Source organism: Mobula birostris, unplaced genomic scaffold, assembly GCF_030028105.1.
Source record: "Mobula birostris isolate sMobBir1 unplaced genomic scaffold, sMobBir1.hap1 scaffold_1152, whole genome shotgun sequence".
Classification (NCBI taxonomy): domain Eukaryota; kingdom Metazoa; phylum Chordata; class Chondrichthyes; order Myliobatiformes; family Myliobatidae; genus Mobula; species Mobula birostris.
The window spans coordinates 39,135-52,877 of record NW_027274193.1 but is presented as its reverse complement, the minus strand read 5'-3'; the positions used below and the strand labels follow the sequence as shown (position 1 = coordinate 52,877).

At 48.2% G+C, this 13,743-nt stretch overlaps 1 protein-coding gene across 1 annotated transcript in view; it reads left to right on the top strand.

Annotated features, from left to right (window-relative positions):
* The window catches only part of LOC140192309 (uncharacterized), a 36,618-nt gene extending 23,493 nt beyond the window's left edge, over nt 1-13,125 (top strand). Inside the window, exons 5-8 of the mRNA XM_072249973.1 lie at nt 6,463-6,508; nt 6,606-6,659; nt 11,095-11,236; nt 12,116-13,125. Of these exons, the coding sequence (XP_072106074.1) occupies nt 6,463-6,508; nt 6,606-6,659; nt 11,095-11,236; nt 12,116-12,737 (864 nt within the window). The 3' untranslated portion in view covers nt 12,738-13,125. The remainder of the gene's footprint in view (nt 1-6,462; nt 6,509-6,605; nt 6,660-11,094; nt 11,237-12,115) is intronic.
* Nucleotides 13,126-13,743: the final 618 nt, after the last annotated feature.

Genomic DNA, 13,743 nt, shown 5'->3' with positions numbered 1-13,743 from the left:
AATCCTACTTGCCAAGCAATTTTCACGGCCCCTCCTGGTCTTCCTAATTCCCTTCTTTAGTTCTTTTCTGGCTTCTTTATAATCCTCAAGTGCTCCATTTGATGCCGATCCAAACTTCTCTTAAACGTTGAAATTGAGTTCACATGCATCACTTGTTGCAGCAACTCGTTCCACACTCTCACATACCTCTGAATGAAGAAGTTTCCTCTCATGTTCCCCTTAAACTTTTCACTTTTCACCCTTAACCGTTGACCTCTAGATCAATATCCATAAGAAACTGAATCTCAGGTTTGTATATGGTGACATATATGTACTTTGATAGCGATTTACTTTGAAATTCAAACATTTGACAAATTTCTGTAGATGTGTATTAGAGAGTATATTGACTGACTGCATCAGAGCTAGGAACTTTTGGATATCTTAGTGATGTTTTCTTAGTACTGTGGCTTTCTGAAGATGTACACACTTCTTCACTTGGAGGTATGGATGCACCAATGCCTTTGAACAAAAGATCCTGCAAAGGGTAGTGGGTATGGCCAAGTCTATTACGGGTAAAGTCCATTGAGCACATCTACATAGGGCATTGATGCAGGAAAGCAATACCCATCATCAGGGATCCCAACTGTCCAGGCCATGCTCTCTTTTCGCTGTTACCATCAGAAAGAAGGTACAGGAGCCTCAGGACCCACACCACCGGATTCAGGAACAATTATTTCTCCTCAACCATCAGGTTCTTGAAGCAGAGGGTTAACTTCACTGAACTTCCTCCTCCTCATCACTGAACTATGGCCGCAGCCTGTGGACTCACTATCTCATGTTCTCAATATTTATTGCTTATTTAGTATTCTTATGCATTTTTTTCTCAGCTCAAGCTGGCAAAACCTGAGGTGCAGGCATAAGCAAGCACGCTTATTTGTCAATTGCTAGGGACTTTCCGACTATTTCAGTGGTGTTTAGAATTGCGGATGTACATAGATGTTGCTGTGTAGCCCTAACTGTTTAATACTGCTGTGTAGCGAATTTGGGATGATACCATTTGTAGATATTACTCTCAGGATAGTGTAAACCCTGTCCATGTGCTAAAGTCTTTCAATTTCCTCTTTTAATTCAGAATATTTCTGGTGTTTTTCACTTAATTCACTTTTGTCTGCTATGTGTGCTTGGAGTGACTATATCAATTAAATAAGTTGTTTTTGCTTGTTTATCCTGTAATATTATATCTGGATGGTTATTATGGATTGTCCTATCTGTAATAACGGATCAGTCATAATATAATTTGTGCGACCTTGACTCTAAACCTGGTTTAGGCTCACATTTATAGTAAGGTATGGTTTCTTTTATGAGTTTGTACTTTAAAGCAAGATTTTGGTGAATGATGTTTGCCACTTGATTGTGCCTGTGTAAATAATCAGATTGAGTTAAACTGCTGCAGGATCCTGTAATGCATTAGATTGTTTTTCGTTTCCCGTGACATTTTCTGAATTTGTCAATTTGAAATTGTTGGTCTTTTATTCTGTATTTCTGATTTTTTTTTGCATTAACCACCTGGTCCTCTATTGCTAAAAGGAACCCTTCTCCTTATTATTATTATTATTTTCTCAGCTCAAGATGGTAAAGCGTGAGGTATGGGCATAGCCAAGCATGCTCCTTTCTCAATTGCTAGGAGCTTTTGGGCTATTCTTGGGCTATTCTTTATGGCTTTCTGAGATTTGCATAGATACTACTGTGTATCCCAAATTGTGTAATCTTATTGTGTAGTGCCTTTGGAATGACACCAGTTGAAAATATTATTATTGGGACAATGTTCATGTTCCAAAGTCTTTCAGTTTTCTCTTTGAATTCAGCATATTTCTGGTGTTTTTCACATATTGATTTCAGTCTGTTATTGTGTTTGGAATGGCTATATCTGTTAAGTAAGTTGTTCTTAACATAGAAACATAGAAAACATAGAAAATAGGTGCAGGAGTAGGCCATTCGGCCCTTTGAGCCTGCACCACCATTCAGTACGATCATGGCTGATCATCCAACTCAGAACCCTGTACCTGCCTTCTCTCTATACCCCCTGATCCCTTTAGCCACAAGGGCCATATCTAACTCCCTCTTAAATATAGCCAATGAACTGGCCTCAACTGTTTCCTGTGGCAGAGAATTCCACGGATTCACCACTCTCTGTGTGAAGAAGATTTTCCTCATCTCGGTCCTAAAAAGCTTCCCCTTTATCGTCAGACTGTGACCCCTCATTCTGGACTTCCCCAACATCGGGAACAATCTTCCTGTATTTAGCCTGTCCAATGCCTTTAGAATTTTATATGTTTCAATCAGATCCCCCCCCAGTCTTCTAAATTCCAGAGAGTATAAGCCTAGTCGATCCAGTCTTTCATCATATGAAAATCCTGCCATCCCAGGAATCAGTCTGGGATTGTACTCCCTCTATTGCAAGAATGTCTCTCCTCAGATTAGGGGACCAAAACTGCACACAATACTCCAGGTGTTGCCGCACCAAGGCCTTGTACAACTGCAGTAGTACCTCCCTGCTCCTGTACTCGAATCCTCTCGCTATAAATGCCAGCATACCATTTGCCTTTTTCACTGCCTGCTGTACCTGCATGCCCACTTTCAATGACTGGTGTATAATGACACCCAGGTCTCGTTGCACCTCCCCTTTTCCTAATCGGCCACCATTCAGATAATAATCTGTTTTCCTGTTTTTGCCACCAAAGTGGATAACCTCATATTTATCCACATTAAATTGCATCTGCCATGAATTTGCCCACTCACCCAACCTATCCAAGTCACCCTGCATCTTCTTAGCATCCTCCTCACAGCTAACACTGCCGCTCAGCTTCCTGTCATCCGCAAACTTGGAGATGCTGCATTTAATTCCCTCGTCTAAGTCATTAATATTAACAAGTCTTGCTTGTTTTCCAGAAGGCGGTCAATAAGGTGTTGCATAAAAGACTTACCCATAAGATAAGAATGCATAGAGTTGGGGGTGATGTATTAGCATGGATAGAGGATAGGTTAACTAATATAAAGCAGGGAGTTGGATTACTTGGGTGTTACTCTGGTTGGCAATCAATGGTGAGTGGTGTGCTGCAGGCGGTCAGCGCTGGGACCGCAGCTGCTCACGACATATATTAATAATCTAGAAGAGGGAACCGTTTAGTGCATCTAAGTTTGCTGATGATACTAAATAGAATGAAAAAGCCAATTGTGCAGAAGATATGGAGAGTCTGCAGAGAGATATAGATAGGTTAAGTGAGTGGGCAAGGGTCTGGCTGATGGAGTACGATGCTGGTAAATGTGAGGTCATCCACTTTGGAAGGCAAATTGAAAGAGCAGATTATTATTTAAATGGTAAAAGGTTGCAGCACGCTGCTGTACAGAGGGACTTGGGAGTGCTTGTGTATGAATCACAAAAAGGTTGGTTTGCAGGTGGAGCAGGCTGTCCAGAAGGCAAATGGAATGTTGGCCTTCATTGCTTGAGGGATTAAAATTAAGAGCAGGGAGGTTATGCAGCAACTGTCCAGGGTACTGGTGAGGTTGCACCTGGAGTACTGCATGCAATTCTGGTCTCCTTACTTGAGGAAAGATATACTGGCTTTGGAGGTGGTACAGAGGAGGTTCACCAGGTTGATTCCAGAGATGAGGGGATTAGACTATGAGGAGAGATTGAATCACCCGGGACTGTACTTGCTGGAATTCAGCAGAATGAGAGGAGGTCTCATAAAAACATATAAAATTATAGAAGAGATAGATAAGATGCAGGAAAGTTGTTTCCACTGGTAGTGAGACTAAAACTGGGGGACATGGCCTCAAGATTCAGGGGAGTAGATTTAGGATGGAGATGAGGAGGAATTGCTTTTCCCAAAGAGTGATGAATCTGTGGAAGTCTCTGCCCAATGAAGTCAGTGGAGACTACCTCAATAAATATATCTAAGACAAATATTTGCATAGTAGGAGAATTAATGGTTTTGGGGAAAAGGCAGGTAGGTAGAGATGAGTCCATGGTCAGATCAGCCATGATCTTATTAAATGACGGAGCAGGCTCGACGGGCCAGGTGGTCTCCTCCTGCTCCTATTTCTTATGTTCTTTTCCTGTATAATTATATTATTATTATTTCTTATTTTTGTATTTGCACAGTCTATTGTCTTTGCACACTGATCATACACATAGTTGGTGTGGTCTTTCATTGATTCTGTTATGGGTGTTATTCTATAGATTTATTGAGAACGCTCACATGAAAATAAATCTCAGGGATGTATATGGTGCATAATGTACTTTGATAACAAATTAACTTTGAACTTGACCACATCGCTCTGTGCTCTACACAGTTGTGAATCTATCTAAGAGCTTCTAAAATGCTGACAGGTTCCACCACAGTCCACCCGGTACTCCCTATGTAAAACAATTCACTTTGAACTACCCCACTTCACTTTAAATATAGGTCCTCTGGCATTAGATTCTTAAACCCTGGGGAAAAGATGCCAGCTGTCTAACTCCCCCCCCCCCCCCACTCATTCATAATCTTATACATTTCTACTCGGTCTCCCCTCAGTCTCCGGCAATCCAGAGAAAATAACTTATCCAAGTTAAACTCCACCTGCCATTGCCTGCTTCATTTCACCCAGATGATTGAGATTCTGTTGGAACTTCTCAGCCAATTCTGGTGTTGTCTAAAGGACATTCTTGACTAGAGTAGAAGATATTTCTTCCTTTCTTTTCATTGTTTATTAAAAATATTTTGATTTAAATAAAATATTTATTTCTGATATATTATATACAATATATTTATTGTACTTTGTTTTATATTTATAACATATATTGTTTTATATATTTTACGGTATTTAAAACATGCAGTATATAATAGCATATTTTTCCTCCCTTGGGCAGCGGGAGTTAGGACTTCTTCCTCAGAGTGCAGTGGGAGTAGAGCCCAGGGAGAGAGTAACATCTAGTGTTGAGAAGGGATTTTGTTAACCAAGGAGTAACAACATAGTCTGGATGGATGATTCCAGTGGGGAAGGCTCACGCAATTCTCCTTGGCTAAAGACAGGCCTAGACGTTTCCACAGTCCCGAACCCAGGCGACGCGAACGGCGGGTTCAGAGAATCCTTGTCGGACCAAAGTGCGGGAGGCAACGAGTAACGTACGTGGAGAGACCTTCAGTCCAATTAACAAGCTGCAGATAAGATTACCAAAGTGCAGACAAGGCACATGTTCGCGATGAGATGGGAATGAATCACCAACCCTCGGTACAAACTCCAGCTGAGTCAGCCGATGGGAGACAGGGGCGATTGTGCATGGTGACAGCGAAACGGGCGGAGTTTGCGGGGAGGGGGGGGGCAGACTCTTCTCTCCGGGTTCGGTGAACTCTGGGATCATTCCCAGCAGGAATGAGAGGGCGGAAGGGGCTGCAATATCTGTAGGATACGGACCCTACATCACTACATAATATACTGACCAACAGTATTTCTTCCTTTATTACAAATCATGAATAAAGTAGATTTTCAAATTTAAAAAAATGAATCGGACCTTTCAGTATCCCTCTAGCCCCTACACCCCTCCCCGCCAACATAACGGGCTGGGCAAAAGACAGGAATCTCCAGACCGGCAGACTGGATAGCAGACCACGCGAATACGGGCGGTGTTAGCGTCCTGTGGCGGATACCTTGCTCTTCGCTCCCGTTAACTCTCGGTACTCTCAGGCGTATGGTGACGGACTAACGCGGTTCTGAGAGAGTCCGCGAGATTGTCACAGCCTGGGTGCTAAGCGGCAGAGATAAGGCGATGGTTCTGTCTCTCGGCTCTCTGGACCTTGGCCCCGTGAGTTGGAACATCACACGAGAATGAAGGTTCCTCGGTGTGGGTATAAAAGTTCTACTGCTGTCCTCTCTCTCTAACACACCGCTGGCAAGGGAGAGGTAGGGGCCGAGAGTGGAGGGTAGGGGCGCACAGGGACGGAGAGGGGTGTAAGGGCCGGCGGGGGGGGGGGGGGTGTAAAGGCCAGAGAGGGTCACAGGTACGGGGAGGGGTGTAGGGGAAATGAAGACGTAGAGCCGGTCAGGGGTTCTCAAATACGAGGAGCTTTGAATGGGGTCACATATACGAGGCGCTAGCACTGGGTAACACGACATACTCGCGACACAAGTTAAGACAAGCTACCCGGCGGTGACTCACGTCCCACCAACACAGCGGAGGAACATATTTGTTTCGCTGCTGTCTTTTTATTATGTTGCCTGATTCAGAAAAGCCTCTGATGTTCTGCCCATCAGATTCAGCTCCCTCCCCCACCTCAGAGACAAGTTAGCAGTTCCACAACAGCCTGGAGACACTTATCTGTGGTTGAAGCTCGAGTGGGTGGGTTTTAGACCAGTGGGAGGGTTTGCTCCCGAGAATTGTCCCAGCCTTTATAAACGGCTGAGTCGGAACTGGTCCAATCCAGGCGGAGTGTGTGAGAGGGAGAGGTGATCCGCACACTAATTTGTGATTTCAAAAGAGCTTCTGGTAAATTAGTACCCTGCCCGCGTTAACTGTGGTTGTTTGTGGATCGAACTGCTTGTATAGGATATTGCTCTTAATTTGCTCTCTCCGCATCTTACAGATACACCAACCATGAAACTGCTTGTCGTCGTTCTGGTCTCGGCCCTGATCGTAGGTGAGTTTTCACCCACGCCCCGCTCCTTGTCCTGTCTGGGGTGTAGCGGCTGTCATTACCCTAACGGAACGGGGAGCGACGGGACGAACACTCTGCGCCCGATGTTGGAAGGGTGAATCGATCCGAAAGGGGTGGTGTGGGATGGGGGGGAGGTGAGGTCACTGACGGGGAGGGGGATTGGCAGAGACGGGGGCCGACATACAGACGGGAGGAGATACAGGGTTGCGGGGGGGGGAAGGTGTTGTTCACAGAGACGGGGTGAAGGGGCCGAAAGGATCACAGTGACGAGGAAGTGTGTAGCGGCTAGAGGGTGTTTAGCTAAGACGAGGAGGACGTAATTGTTGAGGGGTACAGAAACGGGGTGTCGGGACCGGAGGAAGATACAGTGACGGGAAGAGAGTTACAGAAACGATGATAAGTGTATGGATTGGAGGGGGTTGTAGAGACGGGAGGGTTGTAAGCGGTGGAGTCGAGGAGAGGACTGTGTCGTTGGTAACCCTCGAGCAAAAACAGCGGGAGAGTACAGAGTCGGTGAGATAGTTATGATTGTATCGACCGCGAGGGATGGGAAGGGAGGGTGGGGGAGGTTGTATAGACTGCGGGGGATGGGGAGAGAGGGTGGGGGTGTGAATTCCAATCCTTGTTGCCACATTCCTGTTTTTCTTTGATAACATCTCAGTGGCGTCTCTGGAATCTCGGAGTCGGTTGAGAGATTACAGGAGATAGGGTGGAAGATTGAGAGAGGGGGAGGGAAGGCTGGGGAAGTGAGAGGGAGGAGGGGGAGATGGTCTTGTTTCAGTACTGGGACCGGTGCCTGGATTAGCGGCCTCCCAGGTCGCAAATTGTCAATCTTCATGACAAAGATATTCAAAGTCCCAACACTGTCCGGAAACTGCAGATTCGCACAGAATGGAAAGTGGTAACAGAGAACTGGACGGTTTTGACTATTCGAATTCCTCGTCTCTGTAACCCTCTACACACCTCACTGCATCTATAAACCTCTCCATTCCCCGCCCCCGTCTCTGCCATCCCCTACACCCCTCCCTGTCTTTGTGACCCCTACACCCCTCCCCATCTCTGTGACCCCCTTCACCCCTCCCCGTCTCTGTGACCCCTACAACCGTCCCCATCTCTGTGACCCCCTTCACCCCTCCCCGTGTCTGTGACCCCTACACCCCTCCCCGTCTCCGTGACCCCCTCACACCCCTCCCTGTCTCTGTGACCCCTACACCCCTCCCCGTCCCCGTGACCCCCTCACACCCCTCCCTGTCTCTGTGACCCCTACACCCCTCCCCATCTCTGTGATCTCCCACACCCCTCCCCATCTCCGTGAGCCCTACACCCCTCCCCATCTCTGTGACCCCTACAACTCTCCCCATCTCTCTGAACCCCTACATCCCTCCCCATCTCTGTGACCGCCTACAACCCTCCCCGTCTCAGTGACCACCTACACCCCTCCCTGTCTCTATGACCCCCTAACCCCTCCCCGTCTCTGTGACCCCCTACACCCCTCCCTGTCTCTGTGATCCCCCACACCCTTTTCTGTTTCTGTGACACCTACACCAGCCTTTCTCAACCTTTTTGCCCTGGAGGAACACTTGAAATAATTTTCAGGTCTCAGGGAACGCTGCATAAAAATTATTACATCTACAGCTCACAGTACTTTTGTGTGACTGGTATATTGTAGATGTAATAATCCAAAAATAATTGCTAATGCTCTTTTGAGAAGAGAATGAATTTTAGCCAACCTTTCTTGAAAAATAAACAGATAGTTAAGCTTAGATTACCTTTCTTGAAATTAATCTCTTTCCTTCCCTGTAATAAATCTTAAAAATTATTAACGCAAATATGATAAACTTCTCAATTCTGGTTTGAACTTGAGGTGAGCACACACAGATTTCACCTTTAACTGAAATGAGACAATTTCTATCCTTGCTCTTGATGCTTGTTAAACAAGAAAAATCTTGCTCACACACATAAGAAGTTGAAAACTGCAGCAAAGTGTTCATTCCTTTCCTATGAATGGCAGGACACTTTTCTTTCACAGAAATCCAGAACTTGTCCAGGGGCAGGGCAGTAAATCTTATCCTGAGTGCATGATCAGAGTGCTGGCACATGGACTCCTAACTCTTTTTTCCCACTTGATGCCTTCATTTAGATAATAGTCTGCACTCCTGTTCCTTTTACCAAAATGCATTATCATGCATTTCCCAACACTGTATTCTGTTCGTCTCTTTTTTGCCCATTCTTCCAATTTGTCTAAGTCCTTCTGCAAACTTTACCACAAAGCCATTAATTCCATTATCTAAATCACTGACACATAATGTGAAAAGTAGCGGTCCAAATACTGGCCCCTGACCACTAGTCACTGGCAGCCAGTAACTAGAAAAGGCCCCCTTTATTCCCACTTGCCACCTCCTGCCTGTCAGCCATTCCTCTATCCATGGCAGTATCTTTCCTGTAATGCCATGGTATTTTCTCTTGTTAAGCAGCCTCATGTGTGGCACTTTTATCAAATCCAAGTAAATGACATCCACTGCCTCTCCTTTGTCCATCCTGCTTGTTACTTCCTCGAAGAATCCTTAACAGATTTGTCAGGCAAGACTTCTCTTTACAGAAACCATGCTGACTTTGATTTATTTTATCATTAGTTTCCAAGTACCCTGAAATCTCATCCTTAATAATGGACTCCAATCACTGAGGTTAGACTATCTGGCCTATAGTTTTGTACCTCTTGCCTTCCTCCCTTCTTAAAGAGTGGAGTGACAATTGCAATTTCCCAGTCCTCTGAAGCCAAGCCAGAATCAATGCATCTGCTATCTCTTCAGCAACATCCTTCAGAACTCTGGGATGTAGTTCAACTGGTCCTGGTGACTTACTCACCTTATGACCTTTCAGTTTGCCAAGTACTTATTCCTTTGTAATAGCAATGGCCCTTACTCCTGCTCCCTGACACTCATGGATCTCTGGCACATTGCTAGTGTCTTCCACAGTGAAGACTGATACAAAGTACTCATTAAGTTCATCGTCATTTCTTTGTCCCGATTACTACCTCACCAGCATCACCAGTTTTGAGACTTCTACATGTCATCTGGCTGTAATTTGTAGTTAAATGTCTTTTCAATTTTGCTGGAGCCATCACTACATTTGTAAGTTGTCTGCTACAGACTAGGCACAATGGAATGGAACAACTTGGATCACCAGTTCATGTAAAACAGTCCATTGATAAGTAGCTTTCATTGTAAAGATGTCTGTTGTTGCACTGGTGTAGTGAAATGACTCAGAAGATAGTAATTCTTCATCACGAACCTGATCAGAATTGTCTGTAGGCCTCAGCCTAGAATTCTCCTCTTCCATCTCACACCTCCTCTTCAAAAATAGCCACACTGGACCATCTTTGAAATGAACAGTTATCTTCATTTTACTACTGCACTGTTTTTTTTCTGCTCTCATAAGTCAGTTGACAGTGCGTATGGGGAAGTTGGGGAGGTAATTTAGGAGAGAGAGGCTGAAGTTACAGCCCAAGTAGGGTGAGTCCAGTCAATGTTCGGGAAACACACCTCACACTCCTCAACAGCCTTCTGTGCAATACAGCATTCTTCAACAGCCTACCATCCTCCCCTCCCATGCAATACAGCACTGACCAATTATCAACGGCTTCCCCGTCTTGTGTCAAATACTGAGAATTGACTCAACCAAATAAATGCAGTCCTACTGCACATTGCCATATAAACGCAGTCCTACTGCACATTGCCATATAAACGCAGTCCTACTGCACATTGCCATATAAACGCAGTCCTACTGCACACAGCCATACTGGGCTAATGGGGCTGCCCGGTCACTGCGAGCGCTAGCATCATGCATTGCTCAAAGTTCAAAAGACGATGTTTATTTTTTTTTATCATGATCTCACGTGGAACCCCGAGTGACCTCTCATGGAACCCTAGGGTTCCGCAGAACCCCAGCTGAGAAATCCTACACCCCTCCCCATCCCTCTGACTCCAACATCCCTCTCTGTGTCCATGATCCCTATACCCCTCCCTGTTTCTGTGACCCCCTAAACCCCTTCCCGTCTCTGTGACCCCAAACACCCTTCTTTCTCTGACACCTCTGTCATTGATGTCCAAGAGAACACATTGTATGTTCCCTCACACTCATCCACTCCAGAGTGAGCCTCCACTGGACTTGAGGAGGGGCCTCCTGCCCTCCCCCTCACTATGCCCACAGGCGCTGAAGCTTGGGGTGAGGTGTTCCTTGTTCACAGCTCCCACCATAGTGGTGGGACAGAAGGTAAGATTTGGGGTGGCTCTGACCCTGACATTCTGTTCAGCATAATAAGCTGGCCACACAGTACACTTTTCAGAAGGGCTTGACCATGTCTCTTTCTGTCTTCCCCACCCGCTTTCCAAACTCCTTACCTTCCCCCAACCCACAGCCTCCAGGGCCTCCCAGGAACCATCCTACAACCTACAGGCTAAATGGGAGGAGGTTCTGGAGAAGGTGTGGAGCCTCACCAGTCAGGTCCTCCATTCTACCGAGGCAATACTGTCCGACACTCAGCTCGGGAATCAGTTCCGGTGAGAGTGCAGCCTGGTGGGAGGGGCAGTGAGGAGGGGGTACGGTGGGAGGAGCGGTGAGGAGGGAGTACGGTGGGAGGGGTGGTGAGGAGGGAGTACAGTGGGAGGAGTGGTGAAGAGGGAGAACGGTGGGAGGGGCGGTGAGGGAGTACGGTGGGAGGGGTGGTGAGGAGGGAGCGTTGTGGAACAGACAGTGAGGGAGTGCTGTGGGGGGCAGTGAGGAGGGAGTACGGTGGAAGGGGCGGTGAGGAGGGAGTACCGTGGGAGAGGTGGTTGGGGAGTACGGTGGGAGGGGTGGTGAGGAGGGAGAACGGTGGGAGGGGCGGTGAGGGAGTACGGTGGGAGGGGTGGTGAGGAGGGAGCGTTGTGGAACAGACAGTGAGGGAGTGCTGTGGGGGGCAGTGAGGAGGGAGTACGGTGGAAGGGGCGGTGAGGAGGGAGTACCGTGGGAGAGGTGGTGAGGGAGTACGGTGGGAGGGGTGGTGAGGAGGGAGCACTGTGGAACGGACAATGAGGGGGGCAGTGAGGAGGGAGTACGGTGGGAGGGGCGGTGAGGAGGGAGTACGGTGGGAGGGGCGGTGAGGAGGGAGTATGGTGGGAGGGGCAGTGAGGGGGGAGTACAGTGGGAGGGGCGATGAGGAGGGAACATTGGGGGGCGATAAAGCAGGAGGGCTGTGCTATTTTTTTCTTGAGCTAACATACTTCACCCACTATTCCTGAATCACCCCTTCGCCCTCTCTCCCTGTCCACTTCATTACATTTCCCATCTGTCTTTACCCCAACCTTCCTCTCCACCCCAACCCGGCCCTCGTCCTTTCCCCCTGCTCCATACCCCCACCCCTCACGCCCTCCTTTTCCCTCCTCCCGTCCCTGCTGTAGGGAGCTGATCACGGAGAGCCTCGCCCAGCTGAACACCACCGCTGAGGACCTGCGCTCCCGCCTGGGCCCCAAATCGGAAGAGTTCCGCTTGGAGCTGGAGCGGCTGCAGGAACGGCTGGAGAGGGACCTGAGCTCTCTGCAGAGCACGGTCGAGCAGTACCAGCGCGAGGGCCGGCTGCTGACCAAGCAGAGCGTCAGCGACGCCCACCACACGCTGAGCATCTACCTGCGCAAGTACCGCAAGCGGCTGTCCCGCGACCAGGATCAGATCCGCCTCAAGCTGCAGGAGTACCAGGAGCTTCTGGAGAGCCAGGGCCAGCAAGTAGCCGAGGGGTTGCGCCAGGCGCTGGAGCCCGTGGCCACAGAAGCTGCCAACCAGCTGCAGGAGCGGCTGGACTCTCTGCGCCAGGGCTTCCAACAGCGGCTGGCAGAGGTGCAGCGGCAAGCGCAGAGTCTGCAGGAGCGGGCTAGCCAGGATGCCCAGGGCCTGCGCAACGCCCTGGAGGAAGGAATGGCCTCTCTCCGCAGCTGGTTCCAGGCCGAGGCTGAAAAACTGACCAGCCGCTTCCAGGATCTGCTCGATGGTCTAAGGGAGCAGCCAGCTGAGGAGGTGGTCAACTGAAAGTGCGAGTGGGTCTCGTGCCCACCCTCAGTGTTACCGCCTTCTCCAGGTCTCTGCCACAGTCCTTCCTGAGCCTCTCTCTCCTCCATACCCTCCATCCCTCCCTGTCACCTCCCTATGGGGTCTCATCCCCCCTCCGGGTTTCTCCCCCTCCATCTCAGCCTCACCCCTCCCTCCACCCCAATTTTCACCACCCCCCAAAATTTCCAGTTCTCTTGTGCCTGCCCCCTCCTCCGTTTCCCACACCCTTCAACCTCTGCTGCCACGGCAAACCGACTTTTCTCTGACCCGGATACCTCTCGGGTTGGATGGAGTGAACTCGGACGGGATGCTTGTTATCTCCACTAACTGCCTCACTGACTAACACAATAAATACTCATTCAATGCTGCTGTGTTTTCCTTCTGTATCAAAGCGGGCTCGGTGTTGTGGGAGGGTGGGAGGGGAATGCCAGTAGGCAGGATGGGTTTGGAGAGTGCACAGGTGGGGAGGAACCTGCCGTGGATCGTCCCCACTCCCCCCGAGTGCTGTTCCGATCCCCAATGTGGTGGAATTGTCTCCGGTCCCTTCCCTCCCAGTCACCACGTCGCTGCAGTTCCCACCCTGTGGGAGGGGGCGGTGAAGAGGGAGCACTATGAAGAAGTGGTGAGAAGTGAGCAGGGAGGTTTTGTGAAGAGGGAGCACTGTGGGAGGGGCGATGAGGAGGCAGAATCAGGTTTAATATCACTGACATTTGTTGTCTTTGTGGCAGCAATACATAATAATAGAAAAAACGCAAATTACAGTATATTTGTTAAATTAAACAAGGTGTACAAAATAGAAATAAAAACTGTACCGTGTACTTTCAAATGAGACCTGGTCTTTTGGAGACCACGGATCCCTCGGACACGATTGGAGAGGGTGGTTCTTTGATGACCTAAACTGGTCCCAACATATTGATGTAGTTATAAAGAAGGCAAGACTGTGGCTATACATTAGGAGTTTGAAGAGATTTGGCATGTCAACAAA